The following is an 18,857-nucleotide window of genomic DNA, read 5'->3' as shown; positions in this document are numbered from 1 at the left end:
ACAAGTTAGGTATTGGTGAATACAGTTCTAGAGCAATGGTTCACAACCTGGGGGTACTTTGGATAATCTGTGTGGGTAACGGATTTATAATTTGTATCTTAAATTTAGAAACTGAACAAATACATCGGTATGATTTTTTTAATAACCCTTATCTACTTATTTAACTATAGATTCACAGAATCTATACTACCCTAATTATATTTGATGATGTGGGTAACACAAACTTGAAGAAGTCAATAAATGGGTGTTGTAATGAAAAAGGTTGGGAACCACTGTTCTCGAGTGTGTCCACATCCACTGCTCTTGAAAGTTCAACACTGAACCAAAATGAACATAAGACATTCTGCCAACTTTAATTTTCACACTAAATCCTGCCTGACAGAGCCTGGCAATATTGTCTTAATGTGCCATACTTGTAAAAATTTCAATCTGAAATCAGGAAAATTTTTAGAAGATAAATATAACAGCAACTCTTCTATCAAAACAAAAGCACTTTCGTGGCACGATTTCACTGTCTTATCACCTACAAACTGTCAGTTGAATCATCACCTGGAATATCGTTTGTGAAGATTAAATGTCGAGTACGATCCCAACTTACATGGAACCCCAAAAGAACATACAAGAGATTAGTAGTATCCAAAACCAGATATACAATGTGTTTGCTGTTACCATGATAAAGGCATTCCCTTAAGATTTAACAAGCAATTAGGGTAATCTGTGTACGAGTCGAGAAACAAGACATCTGAACACTTATCTCTTACTCGAAAGTCCAAAACTCGAATTCGGTTACAATAACAACAACTTTGCCCTCGGGAGTAAACGCTGAACGTGAGTAGCTACGTCGTTTCTCTGTGGCGACTGTTGACAACAATAATAATACACACGCACACACACATATATATATATGTATGTATACATATATATATGTATGTATATATATATTTATATATATATATACATATATATGATTGTATTACGGAAGTGAAAAAATCTGGAATATAAACCACCTAGTGTTATTGAAGCTAAACACGAGTATTATGAATCCTCAAACATACACACATATACATACATACATACACACACACACACACACATATATATATATATATATATATATATATATATATATATATATATATATATATGACAAATATTTTCCATTAAAACAGAATTGCCTGAGGAGAGAGACAGTTTGGTCTCTGAAATATAGCCTTTATTGTCCACATCTTGGAGTTTCTATGAGCTGCCTTACATTTGATGATAAACACACACACACATATATATATATTAGTCAACTGGAAAAAATTAATTAAACTTGAGACTAATGGCAATCGACAATCTCCATTTGTTTTGCTCTAATATGCACACTTAATTATCAGCAGAGTTTACAAAGACATCCAAATTACCTCAAAAGCTGTTACCAGTGATGCTACTGAATCAGTCAAAAGTATTGACTGAACAGAAGCATATTCGAGGAATTGTTCAGCATTTCCACAAATGAACCAGCCTTCAAGTTTGAAAACCAGTCATTCAAGTATTGTCATGGAAACCGTAGCCTCGGATTAAGGAAATATCACTGAAGTATATGAAGAAACTGGTTCATGTACAATTAAAGTGTGACAATACTTACACATATATAAGGTAGTGTTATTGTGGGAGTTTGATCAAACAATTGCTATACAGAATTTAAGTCTATTTCAAACTAAAGATGCATGGATGACGCATTTTCAGTCTTCAGAGACAGCCAACAAGTCCATGATTTAATTCATCCAGTTTCATATTAAATCAAGACATTTTTAAACTTGTGTGTAGACTCGCCTTCCTTGACAACCTTAGCATAATTAATGAAAACTGTCACTTCACTTTAATAGGTATCTTAATACAGAAAGTTAATATGTACATTCAATACTTGAAAAAAATGATTTCAAGTTCCCTTCCATTGAACATTTCACGAAATGTCTTAACACAGAAAGATAATCTGAAAATACAGCACTCGGAAAAATTATTTTCGGATTATGTCAAGATTAGCGAACCCAATCACAGCAGGGTTCGCTATTCTTTACAATAAGATTTTTTGGGTTCGTTATTCTGTACATGGGAATAATCGGGTTCGCTGTTCTAGACATGAACACTTCGGTACCAGACATCTGATCCACCAGGGGCTAGTACTAAACAAGGCGAAATACATTTGACCCCCAGGGGCTAGTACTAATCACGGCGAAACAGTGTAGATGAATCACTGTTTCACCGTGTTTAGTACTAGCCCTCACGTGGAATTGGAGCTCGGACCGGAAAGGGTTGGCCATTCTTTACATGGGAATCATTGGGTTCGCTATTCTTGACATGGAGACGTTGGGTTTGCTAATCTTGACATGATCCTTATTTCTTTTTACAATTCACTTCCACCCGACATTACACAAATTTCTCAGGTTCTTCGTTAGAAAAAAAATTAACTCCACAAATACTGACCTTAATGCAGTAATAAATACTAAAGGAGTAAAGTTACTTCACCATGGAACCATAGCCTCGGAAATATCTCTGAAGAATATGGAGAAACTGATTCATGAACAGTTAAAGGGTGACAATACTGCAATCCCTTGAGCCAACTTTATGGCTTGTTAAATAGGCAGTTGTACCCGTTGGTTACCTTTAACTGCTTACCATCCACAAAACTATCACTATTGGTAGCACACGAGATCAATTTCACCTCCAAATCATAACTTAAAGATGATAAGCTCCCCTCAAATTTGACCTTTTTATAAGTGTTTATATAAGAATATGAAACCAATGGCATCTTTTGCCTAAATAACTATGCATTCAACAGCCCACAAATATACTTCACTGTTGCAGGTACTCTGGATATTTCTTCTTTTAAAATTTCTATTTATTTCCGTTCTTTTACAGCCCTTTAACCACCAATTCATGACAATGCCAGTAGTCTTTAGGCTCTCCTGCTTGTTTATGTAAACTATGTTACAGTCATTAAGTGCTTACTACGACTGTCAATTTACAGAAGTGTAAATATACATTTGCACTTCTGGACACCGTACAATTTTGTATGGTTCCCATATAGAAAATTCTGCATTGCTTTAAGAGCATTTCTCTCTTATATTATTGCAAAATATACTTAAAATATAAAATTACTAATTGTTATATATATATATATATATATATATATATATATATATCAACAGTACTTTTCAATAGTAATTTTATGCAGTAACAAGAAAATCAATGTTTAATCTGGAGTACCTTTATTTGTAATGTCTAGGACAAATTTGAGTGCAATATATATATATATATATAGATATATATATATATATATATATATATATATATATATATATATATATATATATATATATATGCTTCAAAACACATGACTTAAAGAAGGCTTTAACTACCATTTCAGCAACAGCGACAACCATTCACACTTTCCTAAGGAGTATTACCTAACATTTGTCTACCAAGAAGAACATAACAAGCCCGCAAACCTAATCCTTTCCGTCACATCGCCTGGATGTGGTGATATGTATGAGGAGAAGCGTGACGGTCGCCATTTTCTGAACCAATGAGAAAGGTTCGCAGCACTCTCACGAACTGAAGCGTGATGGATTCGCATTGTATATAAAACCATACTGGCCACTTTTTTCCTGACTGATTAGGCTAAGTTACCGATGGGATTTTGGGTGGAAGGTTGCGCTGATTTGGTTTTATCGTTTATTCAGTCGTATACTGCCATTTGGAGTATTCATGTTGAGGAAGTATTTGCGATAACGGACACTGTGTATATGTATACATATATATATATATATATATATATATATATATATATATATATATATATATATTATATATAATATAAATATATATATAAATAAATATATATATATATATATATATAAATATATATATATATAAATATATATATACTGTATATATAAATATATATATATATAAATATATGTATACATATATAAATATATATAAATATATATATATATATATAAATATATATATATATATATATATATATATATATATATATACATGTGACACGCTCACTTGAATTACACAAGAAATAGCCCTTCCTGGTTATATTCACAAATATCAGGTCGGCCTTGTGTTTATATATACGAAGCGTTCCGGTTTGGGATATTTTAACGAGTGATAACACAGCAATATTTCGCATTCAATTACAGCTCTACATAATTCCTTTTACTGTACCTCCATTCATAATCCCTTCCTTCCATCTTGCTATCCACCGTCTCCTAAATATTGTTTCATAGTGCACCTGCTTTGAGGTTTTCCTCCTGTCACGCCTTTCAAACCCTTCTACTGTCAATTTCCGTTTCAGCGCTGAATGACCTCATAGGTCCCAGCGCTTGGCAATTAGCCTGAACTCTATATTCCTTCCTTCAACGATGAATGTACTCATTAGCAGAGAGAGAGAGAGAGAGAGTAAATGAATTACTCTTTCTAAGTGTAATCAACTTGCCTCTAAGTACAAATAAAACAAGAAGAAAAGAGAAGAGAGAGAGAGAGAGAGAGAGAGAGAGAGAGAGAGAGAGAGAGAGAGAGAACTGCTCTTTCAAGTTTAAATCACCCTGCTTCTGCGAGTGAATAAATCAAGAACAGAAGTAATAGAGAGAGAGAGAGAGAGAGAGAGAGAGAGAGAGAGAGAGAGAGAGAAACTACTCCTGCCCCGGAAGAGCTGATGGAAATCTCTGAACCTCCCTCGCACGAGCACCGGAAACGCGACAGAGCTCGCGTCGAAAGAAAAGACGGAGGAGGAAGAAGAAGAAAGAAAAAAAAAAAGAGATCCTGGGAAGATCAGTCGACTAAATGGACAATTCACGAATTGAACTGTGACAGCAGAAGAAGAAGAAGAAGAAGAGGAAGAAAAGAAGAAGACACTGAATTCAAGATGTCTTATCGGAACGCGCACAAAGACAAAAATTGGAGCCGGAGGCGTGAAACGGAAGATATCGCACCGACGCAGTTTCAATGAGCCTTTTTTTTTTTTTTTTTTACCCGAGAGCCTTTTTTCTGACAAGGAGACGGAGAAGAAAGACGGCGAAATGAAGAGAGTGAGAAGAAATAAAAGAAACTGTGGGAAATCTTAAGGAAAAGAACAACGAAATGAAGAGGAACAAAGAACCGCAGTTTCAATGAGGCCGGTTTTTCCCAGACGCGGAAAATGAAGACGTAGGATGAAAGGCGAGGAGGAACAATCATAGAAAAAAAAAGGCAACATCAAACTAAATGCTAGAAAAATGAGAGAGAAATAAAATAAAGAAGAAGAAGAAGGGGGGGCGTAAAAAAGGGAGAGAAATAAAAGAGAGAGAGAGTAAAACTCATATTACTGTCGACTGATTGGTTGGAGGAACTGCTAGGCGCGATTGTCAGCAACAGCAGGTCAGAACCGGATACAGATTCAATCTCCGGCGGGGCGGACCTGTTGACACAATAATTCCCGCGTTGACAGGTCACTTGCCTTACAATAACGAACTGGAGGGCGGGAAACAGAAAAGAAGAATAAAGGTGGGAAGAAATACTTGGCGTGAAAAGAGTAGGAGGCATAGAAAGGCCTAAGGAAGAAAGATAATTCCGGTCACAATTTACCAACTGTAGTACTAGTAGTAGCAATAATAATAATAATAATAATAATAATAATAATAATAGCAATAATAATAATAATAACATGCAAGGGACACAGTGCAATTAAGTCAACAGGATGAGAAAAAGTTATAACAGTTATACATGAAATACAACGATTCTACAGATTATGAATGTTATCAAAGCCTAGTTAAGACTACATTAAATTGATTATTCGGATTTTGATTGTTATTAAAGGCGAAGTGATTATAATATAAACATATAAAGACATTTTTTCCTTTCCTTTAGGAAAAAAAGTGCATGAATTTTTCAAACAAAAAGCAAAAATTACATAATTTTCTATGAACGGTTTGGCAAAATACCTAAGTATCAGCTACTTGATCGCTACATCAACTGCAATATCTAGTTTAAATATTTTTTTATAACAATATTCTAGGTAACTATCTGCCTAGTTGATCGTCTGTAATCTTTTTTAAAATACCCACGCAAAAACACTACTTCTACTTCTTCTATCGCTATAAAAATTTTTTCACTACCCTCACAAAGTAAACTGTGTAATGACGACTCAAATTCACTATCAAGAAACTCACGCACAAGGACGTGGATATTTAATATAGATATTAATCTCCACAAGTCTTGGAAATACTCCAACGAGCAAGAAGCTGGCTCCGGAAAACCGGATAACTGCATAAAAAAGAGGAGCTTCAACACGATATTCTACTTCTGAAACAATATAAATAAGATTAACAAGCTTCCACATTTTACATATAAAAAGCGACAGGCACACAGGACGAAATTACATCCTACAGTTACTGCAAAGCAACAAAAACCTGGTGGGGAAAACACCGGAGCAACAACAGAGTTGTTGTTTTACCCGAGAAACGTTCTCACACACGCATGACCAGCCTCTTTAGATTAGAGCCGTTTCCGTTTCCACAACAACGATTCTCGTCTCGTCGCCGAGAGTTTCCGCGGATATGGCACGAACGGAAACGATTATCAAACCCCAAGTTCAGTTCTCACCCGCAGACGCTATGCCGGAGGAAGAGAAAATCTTTGCGTCCGCTCTCTCTCTCTCTCTCTCTCTCTCTCTCAATCTGTGTATTGAAGACGCCTGATTTACTATGGCTGTATACATGACGGCAATTTTTACATGGGCATAATATTTAAAATAACAGTCTTATCATTGCTGTGGGGTATTCAAAATCCCGGAAAAAGTCATATCCGCCAATTTTGACAATAAAAACACGATACTGCACGGCCATTCAACGCTGAATGATCTCATAGGTCCCAGTGCGTAGCCTTTGGCCTAAATTCTACAGTATATTCAATTCAATTCAATTCTACAGTATATTCAATTCAATTCAATTCTACAGTATATTCAATTCAATTCAATTCTACAGTATATTCAATTCAATTCAATTCTACAGTATATTCAATTCAATTGTACGGCCACTGGCAATAACTTGTGCTGCCAACGTTCCTTAATCTACTGAATTTTTGGATTTGGTTTCATTACCTGGGGGCAAGGGTTTGGCGATTTTACACTACTAGGCATACACACACACACACACACACACACACACACACACACACACACACACACATATATATATATATATATATATATATATATATATATATATATATATATATAGTCGTTGGTAAATAACTAAGAAAGTGATGTTAATATAGCTGATATGGCAACACACCAATTCAGATAGTTTAATTGCAGGGGCTCGAGAAATTCAGTTTAACAAACAATACTATGACAACCAGTCGTATCTTTATGATTATTTTTCATGTTTAAGATTAATTTCAAACGCTGTTTAAGGATTCGTTAACACAGGTCGCATTCCTGTGAACCACTGACAGTGTGATGTCAAGTGTCCCCGGCATTTTCAGTAACAGTTCAGAAAATCAAGCAGGAGTTTCATGAAATTCAAACATTTAAACAGTATCGAGAATACAAACGCGTGACCTAGAACTGTATGAAGATATTCGGTAAAATGAACCTCGATAAATCCATAATGTTAATTGTTTTTTCCTCAATGCCGATAATGCACAAAAAATTAAAAACTATTATGGATTACAGTCAGACGAAAAATGCCAAAAGAAAATGTCAGTCCTTTAAGGGACGAGTTTAACGAACAGCATGAAACAAGAATAATAAAAAAAGTTGCGAAATAAACGAAGTGCATTAAATCCTGCAGAGAATCGGTCCAAGTTCCGATAAGAGAACATTTCCAAAACAACATCTACCTGAAATCAAAATCGTACTAATGAACAAAAGCTCAGGCTGGTACTAGGCCAACTCCAACACCACTATCGGCCCAGCTGGGAAGCAATGGAATGCTGTACAATTAATCCCTTATGATATCTTCGACTTCGTTATGAGAAATTCCGTCTTTCCAACCCGGGAATTATTATCAAAACTAAACGCAGGACCAGCCTTAACTAGAATATGTTAACAGACTTTTTTCTTCAAAAATTAGCACACAGATTTGTAGAAAATTGCTACGTAAGTTAATGGCGTTACCAGCTTGATACCAAAAGAGATACAAAGTTAAAATATTTATCGTGGTTATAAAAAAACAGTTACATACATGCCCATTCACGTAATATATAGCAAATATGTATCGCAAAACCACACGAAGGTCTATATATTCAAATTTTTACAAGTTCATACATAATAGCCAGGGATGAAACTTACATAGTAGAGAGCAGATGTAAGCACCCCCATCACACACACACACACACACACACACACACACACACACTTACATACACATAAACAGAATATGTGAGTGTATATGTGTGTGCAAGTATCACCACCCACACACATAACCACAACACATAAATCATAAGAAACATGTGAGAAAGGGGAGCAGCGCAGCTTAGCCTAGCGTTGCAGACCAGCGGCGCAGCGAAGCGCCAGCCAGCAAGAGCAAGGCGTAGTTGAGCCGTCAGGCGAAAATTTATGGCGGCAAACTCTCCAGCCTCGTAATTCAGAGCGCAATTGTGGCCGGGGGATTCATTTGCGATGTAAATCAAAGACAAGCATCTAAGTCACGGGGAGAGGAGAGAGAGAGAGAGAGAGAGAGATACACACCAAAGAGATAATGATGATGGTGGTGGTTATGAAAGATTAGACCGACATGGAAAGATGTGAGTGGATAGGCTTGAAAAATGGTTTCATATTTTATTTATTTACTTTTTTATTTGTTACAAAGTGTGACTGTTCTGCTAAGCGTACTCTTTTACAGTTTATTTTTCAGCTACAGTTCTCTTGTCCAATCCTTAATCAATTAGAAATCATTGTTTTTCAGCGACTTCTTCACCAACGCGCGGGCGCCGGGCTCCGGAGGTCGCGCGGTATAAGTCTACATCTTAGTACAAAAGGCATTATATCAAATCGGCATAGACGTGGTAGGAGTGTCCATGGCATCTATAATATATCGCCGTGTTATGCCTCCACTGAGATCGCCATGATTCGTCTCCAAAAGATCCTAATTTGGGATTCTGAATCATTGCAAATTACAAGGCCAGGCAGTGCTTTATAAGCATTAGCACCGAGTTCATTTCCACATGCGTTGTGATACGCTGAGCATATCTTTTTAAATATAATTTTCTAAACAGGAAGAGATCTAAATTGAGATTAGATACTTTTAAATGTTACAATTCTACAAAGTTTGTGCAGGAAACTGTCGTATTCTGTAATCGGTACTTGTGTCTTGCATTTTTTTTTCCTCTGAACAACGGAATAAGTGGCATTTAAATGCCTCAAACTCTGACAGAGAGAGAGAGAGAGAGAGAGAGAGAGAGAGAGAGAGAGGGGGGGAAGGGGTGGAGGTGAATACCAAACGGCAAGTTTAGAGATAGTTTTTATATGCAAGAAAAATCGAGACATGTTTCCTACAAGTACGTAACAAAAGCTTGAAAGGTAAACTCAGCAACTACGTATTTACATTGCCTTGTAAATAAAAGAAGGAACATTTAACAAGTTGGAAATTTACTTAGGTATGTAACTAAGCTCACTTCTGACTTTTTATGCAAATTTTAAACATCTGTGATATACTCGTACATAAACATCTAAGCAGAACTCTTTCGTCACTTTCTGTTAATTCCCATTGTACCTCCGAAGACCTAAGCAACAAATTATGTACAGAGCAGTTAGAGGATTGTGGTGGGTCGCAACCACGGCGTAGATATGCAAGGGACTAACAACATCAACCCAACGGACTTGCTTAAAACTCGTATAACATATACATATATATACAGTATATATATATATATATATATATATATATATATATATATATATATATATATATATATATATATACATATATTAGCAAATATATCAGTTAATACCATGTGACGAAACATTCAGCTATGGCCTAAGCTCTATATATATATATATATATATATATATATATACACACACACAAACATAGATACATATTAATACACACACATACATAGCCTACATATGCATGCACTGGCCGAGCCGTTTTGCACTCTCCTCACCAATAAAAAAAAAATATCTGCCAGAACAAACACCACAAAATACATAAACACAAAACTTCCAAGGTCAGCCATTAAAAAAAAAATCCCTCATTACGCTTTCTGTGACCCAAATGCTCATCTTAACTTTGTTGCAGAATCAGCGCCGCTTTGCAATGGATCACGAGAGCTGGGAAACGACACACATTGATTTCATCAACTTCAAAACAAATTGGGTACGATTAGCGACACATGTTGCATCCGCTACTCTTTGGGAAGGTTCTCACGAACGGAATTTCCTTGCGAGATGACGTGACGTCATCATCAGCCGTTTCAGTAAGTGACTGACGGATTCGCGAGAAATACCGATATGGGTAGTGTTACAATTGTTGATAGCTTATTTGTGCTTTTTGTATTTTGCTGTCAAGTTAATAATAATAATAATAATAATAATAATATAATAATAATAATAATAATAATAATAATAATAATAATAATAATAATAATGTACATAACCATAATGTCTTCATGGAAAACATTAAGAAATAAATTCATTGCAGGTAAACCTTTTTTCTTTAACTTAATTAATAATAATAATAATAATAATAATAATGCATATGAAAAAATGAATAAATATATCCTTAAGAGTTAGCCATTTTTGAAATTAAAAAATGATGTTTTTTAATTTCGAAAAATGGCTAACACTTATGGATATATTTATTCATGTTCTTTTCTCATAAAGACGTCATGACCATATGCATTTATTATTATTATTATTATTATTATTATTATTTATTATTATTATTATTATTATCAAATTTAAAAAAAAGGGTTAACTGTTATGAATATATTTCTTAATAATGTCTTTCCTGAAGATATCATGGTCATATACTGTACATTATTATTATTATTATTATTATTATTATTATTATTATTATTATTATTATTATTACTAACTTGACAGCAAAATGCAAAAAGTATCTACCTAACCATCATTTTGAAACTTGACAAAACCAAATATTCTACATATCTGCAAAGTTACACAGGAAACATTAACACATCAATCAACTATTTATAATCTAAAGTCGTCCAACACGCTTCCCCTATTTCCCAATAACCATATTCAAAAAAGACATCCATTAAATATATATATATATATATATATATATATATATATATATATATATATATATATATATATATATACGAGTATATATATATATATATAATATATATATATATATATATTTATTACTACTCACACAAAATGAGTGTTTCTTCACCCAAAGGTCCTCCACCATATTCTAGCTATTATTCTATTATTATTATTATTATTATTATTATTATTATTATTAATGTTTTCATCTTAGAATAAATCTTTTCCCTATGACACTAAACCCCTAATGCATTATTATTATTTTCGTCTTGGAATGAACCTTTTCTCTATGACACTAAACTCCCTAATTCATTATTATCATTATATTATTATTATTATTATGAAGCTCTGGTAGACTTTCATAAATGGCAATCAGTAGCTTAAAATGTGCCATTTTTATAATTCCACAGGACCGTATTCTTCCTTCTGCTATTTAATGTATTTTTTTACACCATTAATATGATTGTTGTTACCATTTTTCCCTCTCCGTCAATGACGATAATATAAGAGAGGGTCAAGAGTTCAAATTCCGAAGTGTCAACCAAGGTACCTCCTCCTTTAGATTTATAGTTATTTTTTCAACAAACAATAAGGAACCTTATACACTGCACTTGAAGAAGAAGAGAATTTCATGTTGAGAGAAAACAAAAGAATGCCGTCTTTGCACTCGAGATCAAGCTTGGTAGCTTTGTGAATGTAAAAGTTTTCTCTGTAAATCAAATAAAGAAAGTATAATCCCGTTTTGACATTATATAATTCCTCCTGGGCCTCTGTAGACTCATAGGGCAGGCGCTGATCTGTTTCTTAGGCCGACAGCCACCTGTGGGGTGGGGGACAGGTCCCAATGCCTATGACACAGATTGAAAACAAAAATTTGAGCAGCCAAGGAGCAACGACCTGACACAAACTGATTTGAGTTCTTTGTTTCTCAACTTTGTTTGGAAACAAAGAAAAGTCAGAAAATTCAGTAACTGATTGACTGGAATTTCCTGTGATTTTTATTTTATTTTATTTTATTTTAACTTTTTTGCAAAGAGAAAACATGAAGGTTTCTTTGCGGATATTTATAATGTTCATGCTTGTAGGACATTGTCAGTGTTACGGAAGTTAACTGCTCAGATGGAAACAAAAACTAGATTGAACACAAGCGCATGTACATATAGTCACACATATATGTATATATATGTGTGTATTATAGTCATATATATATATATATATATATATATATATATATATATATATATATATATATATATATATATATATATATATATATATATATACAGATATGGAGAAAATATCAAAATACTCAAATGTCGTCAACTCAGTTATATGTTGCCTAGATTTTCCTTTATGCTTATATGTGTGTGTGTGTGTGTGTGTGTGTGTGTGTGTGTGTGTGTGTGTGTGTGTGTGTGTACAGTAGTAGACTTGATTAGGAAGACGAATATATTCATTAAAATAAATACAAAACTTATTTATAGCTTTCGTCAATCCTTCTGCGGACTTGATCACTAACTCAAGTCCACAGAAGGATGGACGAAAAGCTATATAAGATTTGTATTTATTTTCAGCGAATATATCAGTCTTGCTGATCAAGTGTACTAATGCAGCATCCTTCTGTACATAGGTGAACACCACGATACGGCATTTTTCATACATATATACATATATACATACATATATATATATATATATATATATATTTATATATATATATGTATATATATATATATAACACATATGTATGTATATATATATATATATATATATATATATATATACATATATACACACACACACACACACACACAAACACACACACACACACACACACATACATATATATATATATATATATATATATATATATAAATTTCAATCAATTAATCGTTCAGAAGATGAGTTACTGAAAGCTGCAGCAGAGGTATTTTTAGTATAATAAGTGAAGAAACATCTTGTGGATTAAAAGAAAAAAAATCCACTTGGTTAAAACAAGGAAACAAAAAATCGATATTCGGTAGAAGTGCTGAAGAAAATTTGCTTCTAAATACGAATCGTCGCATCGTTGTACTTGGAAATTCAATTGGAAAAACATGTCGAGATTAAAAGCGTTTCAAGAATTGTGATGGAGGACGAAATCGCTGCGGATGCCTTCGATTTGGATGATGTCCCTCTGGAACTCTCTTCATCGTGTCTTCAGGATCTCTCTTCGTTTCAACGGAGGATCCATCTCTCTCCGGGAGAAGTCTTCCAAGAATACCAAGATCAGAACGTTCAGAGAGAGAGAGAGAGGAAGGAAGGACTCGAAGCTTCAGAAGGGGCTCTTTGCGGATCCTGGAACCCTATTGTGGATCCTGGATCCCCTTGAGACTGGGATTCCCAGAACTTTGTACCTTGTGGCGTATCCCAAAACTAAGGTTTTGTCGAGTGCCTTCAACTGTATACACAATAATCATGCTTGTGAACTGCCTTGATATGTTGTACGTTTGCGCTATGGTACTACTATGTGTCAGAATACTGGCTTGTTTGGTAGTGTTGCGACTTAAAATGAACGGTGCTTATACTGGACTGAAAACGAACTCTGTTAATTCTCGATTCAAGATGAACAATTCTACTACTGGACTGAAGTTGGACAACGTTAATACTGGACCGAAATCTGATTTTGGATTGTCTGTAATTCAGGAAACGAGACGCGAGGGCTGTCATCCCTTCCATTGATGGTGGCTGGAGGACATCATGTCCTATTGCTACAGTCGCCGCCGGAATTGTTGTGACCTCTCTTGCTTTCGTTGCCTGGAGGAAGTACAAACATCATAAGAGGACCGAGAAGGAACTACGGGAAGAGCTGGAAAAACTAAGGACTGGTAAAAAAAGTGCTGTCGCGGAATACCGAGGTCTGCAGAAGGAAATGACATCAAAAAGAATTAGAGAAGAAGAGCTGCAGGACGAAAATGAGGATTTGCAACATCAATTACGAGATGCCGTCAATACCACTGAGTGTATGGAAAGTCGTTTGAAAGAAAAAGACTGTGAAAATGTTGATTTGATTAACCAGATGAAGGAAAAAGATCGTCAGATTCAGGAGTTGCTTGATCAGCTGGAGGACAAGGATTATCATATCCAAGATTTGTTGGATGAGAAGGAGGAAATAAACAAAGAACATGAAATATTGGAAGAGGACTTAAGAGAGGCTGCCAACACCATAGAGGATATGAAAAGCCGTTTGCAAGAGAAAGCCTGTGAAAAATCAAAATTATTGTCTCTCCATTGCAAATTGATTGAGGCCAAGGATTGTCAAATTCAGGATTTGATGGCTGAGAACCAGGGAATGAAAGAAGAACAGCAACATTTGAGAAAGGAATTAAGAGATGCCGCCAACGACATTAAGGATTTGGAAAGGCGTTTGCAAGAAAGAGAAGCTTTAAATGCTGAATTAATATGTCTCCATGGCAATTTGATAGAGGGCAAGGATCAGCAGATACAAGATTTGTTGGCTGAGAAGCAGGAAATGAAAGAAGAACAGGAATATTTGGAAGAGGAATTAAGAGATGCCGCCAAAACCCATTGGTATCTGGAAAGGCGTCTGAAAGAACAAGAACTTGCAAATGAAGAATTGAAATATGTCTGTGACAAAGTGTTGGACGCCCATGATCGTAAGATTCAGGATTTGTTGGCCAAAGAGGAGAAAGCGAAAGAAAAGCTACGAGAGGCCCTCAATAACTTGGACTGTGCGGAAAAGCTATTAGAAGAAAAGGAAGATGAAATACATTGGTTCACAAGTTATTATGACAGTCAGATGGAGGACGCAGACCTTCAGATGCAATCTTTGTTGGCTAACACAAGGAAAATGAAAGAGGATAAAGAGCTTTGGAAGGAACCTTAGCAGTGGCCCTTTGTAACATAGAGGAGGATTTGGAAAAGGCCTTGAAGGAGAAAGGAGACCTTCAAATGCAAATTGAGAACAGGGATTGTCAAATCCAAGACATGTTTGAAAAAGGAGAAAAACTGAAGAACGATCATGAGGTCTTGGAAGATAAATTAAAAGAGGCCCTTAGCAACATGGAGGATATACAGAGAAAGAACCTGCAGAAACTTCAAGAGCTTGCAAAAGAATGTGCACTATTAAAGGAGAAGTGTAGAAAACTAGAGGAAAGTAAGGAAATGGCAGAAAATTGTGCCAGAGAACAACGAAGGCTGCAGGAAGAAGCGTTAAGGCTGCAAGACAAGTACATGCTGATGGGAGTTCTTCACAGGATTGCCCAAAGGGATTTTGAGCTAGAACGCATTGTGAAGGAGGAGCATGAAAGCACAGAGACTGGAGGAGAGAAACAAGAAATTGGAAGTCAAGATCAGGGGCAAGAAACTAACCAGGAGTTCTGCTGTGCCCAGAATGAGCATAGAGGATACTTAAAAAAGCAATGGTTGGATGTAACCGACATCCTGGAGGACATTCTGTATAGAGATGAAAGGTCTCCTGAGGAAATAGAAGAAAATTCTAGTAAAAACCATGACTGAAGGACCAAGTGAAGAAAAGGATGATAATGAAGGAAAATGATCTGAAGACACCAAAGTGGAACTAAAGAGAAGGCTGCTGAGAAGTCTTGGTTAAGGTGAGGTTCCTGCTTTTGAGGCACCACATGGATGGACAGGTGCTCTGATCTGGAGGAGACCAGGACTTTGTGGTACTGGTGAGGAGGTTCCTGCTTCTGAGGCAGCCCGTGGATAGAAGAGTGCTCCTGATCCGGAGGCAAGCAGAACTTTGTGGTACACGTGACACCAGTAATGCACATGCACTTGGCAGTATGGGCAGTCTGTGATTGGCTGCCAACCTTGCAGGTCAAACCAGGGTGCAGCAGCAGAGCGCATGTTGTACAGGGCTTGCACAGGATCCCCACAGGGTCCCCCCACCCTGTGGCCTGAGCTTCCCCCCACCCTGTACAACATGCTCTCCTCTGCCTTACCTTGGTCTGACCTGCAAGGTCAACAGCCAATCACTGAGCACCCTTGCTATCAGGTGCTTGTGCCTCATTGGTGCCACTTGTACCACTTGGTGGCTGCTGATACTGGACTGGCACTCCTGATCTGGAGTAGACCAGGACTCTGCGGTACAGATGACAAAGTTCCTGCTTCTGAGGCAGCGCATGGATAGAAGAGTACTCCTGATCTGGAGGCAAGCTGAACTTTGTGGTACACGTGACACCAGTGGTGCACATGCACTTGGCAGTATGGTTGTTCCGTGATTGGCTGCCGACCTTGTAGGCCAAACCAGGGTGCAGCAGCAGAGCGCACATTGTACAGGGTCTGCACAGGATCCCCACAGGGTCCCCCCACCCTGTGGCCTGAGCTTCCCCCCACCCAATACAATGTGCACTCCTCTGCCTCACCTTGGTCTAACCTGCAAGGTCAGCAGCCAATCACTGAGCATCCCCTGCTATCAGGTGTTTGTGCCTCATCAGTTCCACCTGTACCATGTGGTGGCTGCCGACCCTGCAGGCTAAGCTAAGGTTCAGCTGCAGAGTGCAAGCCTCACAGGGTCCCAACCCTGTGCAGCCTGTGCTTCACAGCCTCACCTTGGTTTAGCAAGTAAAGTAGGCAGCCAATACCAGGGCACCCTTACTAGCAGGTGCATTAGCCTTACCAGTGCCACCTGCACCATGTGGTGGCTGCTGACCTTTCAAGCTGAGCTAAGGTGCAGCTGTGGAGTGCAAGCCTCACAGGGTCCCACACCTTGTGAGGCCTGCGCTTCACAGCCTCACATCTGTTCAGCCAGTAAAGTCAGCAGCCAATAGCAGGACACCCTCACTATCATGTGCTTGTGCTTCACCTATGCCACCTGTACCATGTGGTGGCTGCTGATCCTGCAGGGTGACCTAAGGTGCAGCTGAAGAGTGCAAGCCTCACAGGGTCCCACCCCTTGTACAGCTTGTGCTTCACAGCATCAAATTTGTTCAGCAAGTAAAGTCAGCAGTCAATACCAGGACACTCTCACTAGCAGGTCAGCAGCCAATCACTGAGCACCTCCTGCTATCAGGTGCTTGTGCATCATCAGTGCCACCTGTACCACGTGGTGGCTGCCCACCCTGTGGGCTGAGCTAAGGTGCAGCTGCAGAGTGCAAGGCTCACAGGGTCCCACCCCTTGTGCAGCATGAGCGTCATAACCTCACCTTGGTTTAGCAAGTAAAGTCAGCAGCAAATACTAGGGCACCCTTACTAGCAGGTGCTTATGCCTCACCAGTGCCACCTGTACCATGTGGTGGCTGCTGATCCTGCAGGGTGACCTAAGGTGCAGCTGAAGAGTGCAAGCCTCACAGGGTCCCACCCCTTGTACAGCTTGCGCTTCACAGCATCACCTTTGTTCAGCAGGTAAAGTCAGCAGCCAATATCAGGACACCCTCACTAGCAGGTGCTTGTACCTCACCTGTGCCATTTGTACTATGTGGTGGCTGCTGATCCTGCAGGCTGAGCTAAGGTGCAGCTGCAGAGTGCAAGCCTCACAGGGTTCCACCCCTTGTGCAGACTGCGCTTCACAGCCTCATCTTTGTTTAGCAAATAAAGTCAGCAGCCAATACAAAGGCACCCTTACTAGCAGGTGCTTGTGCCTCACCTGTGCCACCTGTACCATGTGGTGGCTGCTGATCCTCCAGGCTGAGCTAAGGAGCAGCTTAAGAGTGCAAGCCTCACAGGGTCCCATCCCGTGTGCAGCCTCACCTTTGTTTAGCAAGTATAGTCAGTAGCCAATACCAGGGCACTCTCACTATCAGGTGCTTGTGCCTCACTTGTGCCACCTGTACCATGTGGTGGCTGCTGATCCTCCAGGCTGAGCTAAGGTGCAGCTGTGGAGTGCAAGCCTCACAGGGTCCCACCCCTTGTGCAGCGTCACCTTTGTTTAGCAAGTAAAGTCAGCAGCCAATACCAAGGCACCCTCACTATTAGGTGCTTGTGCCTCACTTGTGCCACCTGTACCATGTGGTGGCTGCTGATCCTCCAGGCTGAGCTAAGGTGCAGCTGTGGCATGCAAGCCTCACAGGGTCCCACCCCTTGTGCAGCCTCACCTTCGTTTAGCAAGTAAAGTCAGCAGCCAATACCAGGGCACCCTCACTATCAGGAGCTTGTGTCTCTCCAGTGCCACCTGTACCATTTGGCCGCTGCCAACTTACAGACTGATCTAAGGCACAGCTACGGAGTGCAATCCTCACTGGGCCCTTCCCTTGTGGGTTCTGTGCTTCACAACCTCACATTTGTTCAGCAAATAAGGGCAGCAACCGATACCAGGGCACCCTCACTATCAGGTGCTGATGCCTGTCTGGTACAACCTGTACCATGTGGTAGCTGTCAATGTTGCAGGCTGAGCCAAGGTGCAATGGCAATTTGCATTCCTCACAAGGCCCACACACCTCATGTGGCCTGTGCTTCAAATCCTTGCATTTGTTTAGTCTGCAATGGTACAGGTGACATTGCTAACGCACAAGCATGTGATAGTGAGGGTTCTCTATGATTGGCTGGCATCCTTTCGTGGTAAAACAAGGTGCTGCAGCGGAGACAATTCTGCACAGGGTTCCCACTTATTACAGCT

The 18,857-nt window shown here is 38.2% G+C and overlaps 1 protein-coding gene across 1 annotated transcript; it reads left to right on the top strand.

Annotated features, from left to right (window-relative positions):
* The first annotated feature begins 13,738 nt into the window (after nucleotides 1–13,738).
* On the top strand, nucleotides 13,739–16,215 carry LOC136839026 (interaptin-like). Its single transcript, XM_067104696.1, has 3 exons — nucleotides 13,739–13,764; nucleotides 13,967–15,063; nucleotides 15,150–16,215. The coding sequence occupies exons 1-3, from the start codon at nucleotides 13,739–13,741 to the stop codon at nucleotides 15,797–15,799; spliced, it is 1,773 nt and encodes a 590-aa protein (XP_066960797.1). The 3' UTR covers nucleotides 15,800–16,215.
* The last annotated feature ends 2,642 nt before the right edge of the window (nucleotides 16,216–18,857 follow it).

Source organism: Macrobrachium rosenbergii, chromosome 5, assembly GCF_040412425.1.
Source record: "Macrobrachium rosenbergii isolate ZJJX-2024 chromosome 5, ASM4041242v1, whole genome shotgun sequence".
In the NCBI taxonomy this organism is placed as follows: domain Eukaryota; kingdom Metazoa; phylum Arthropoda; class Malacostraca; order Decapoda; family Palaemonidae; genus Macrobrachium; species Macrobrachium rosenbergii.
This window is presented reverse-complemented; position numbering and strand designations above follow the sequence as displayed.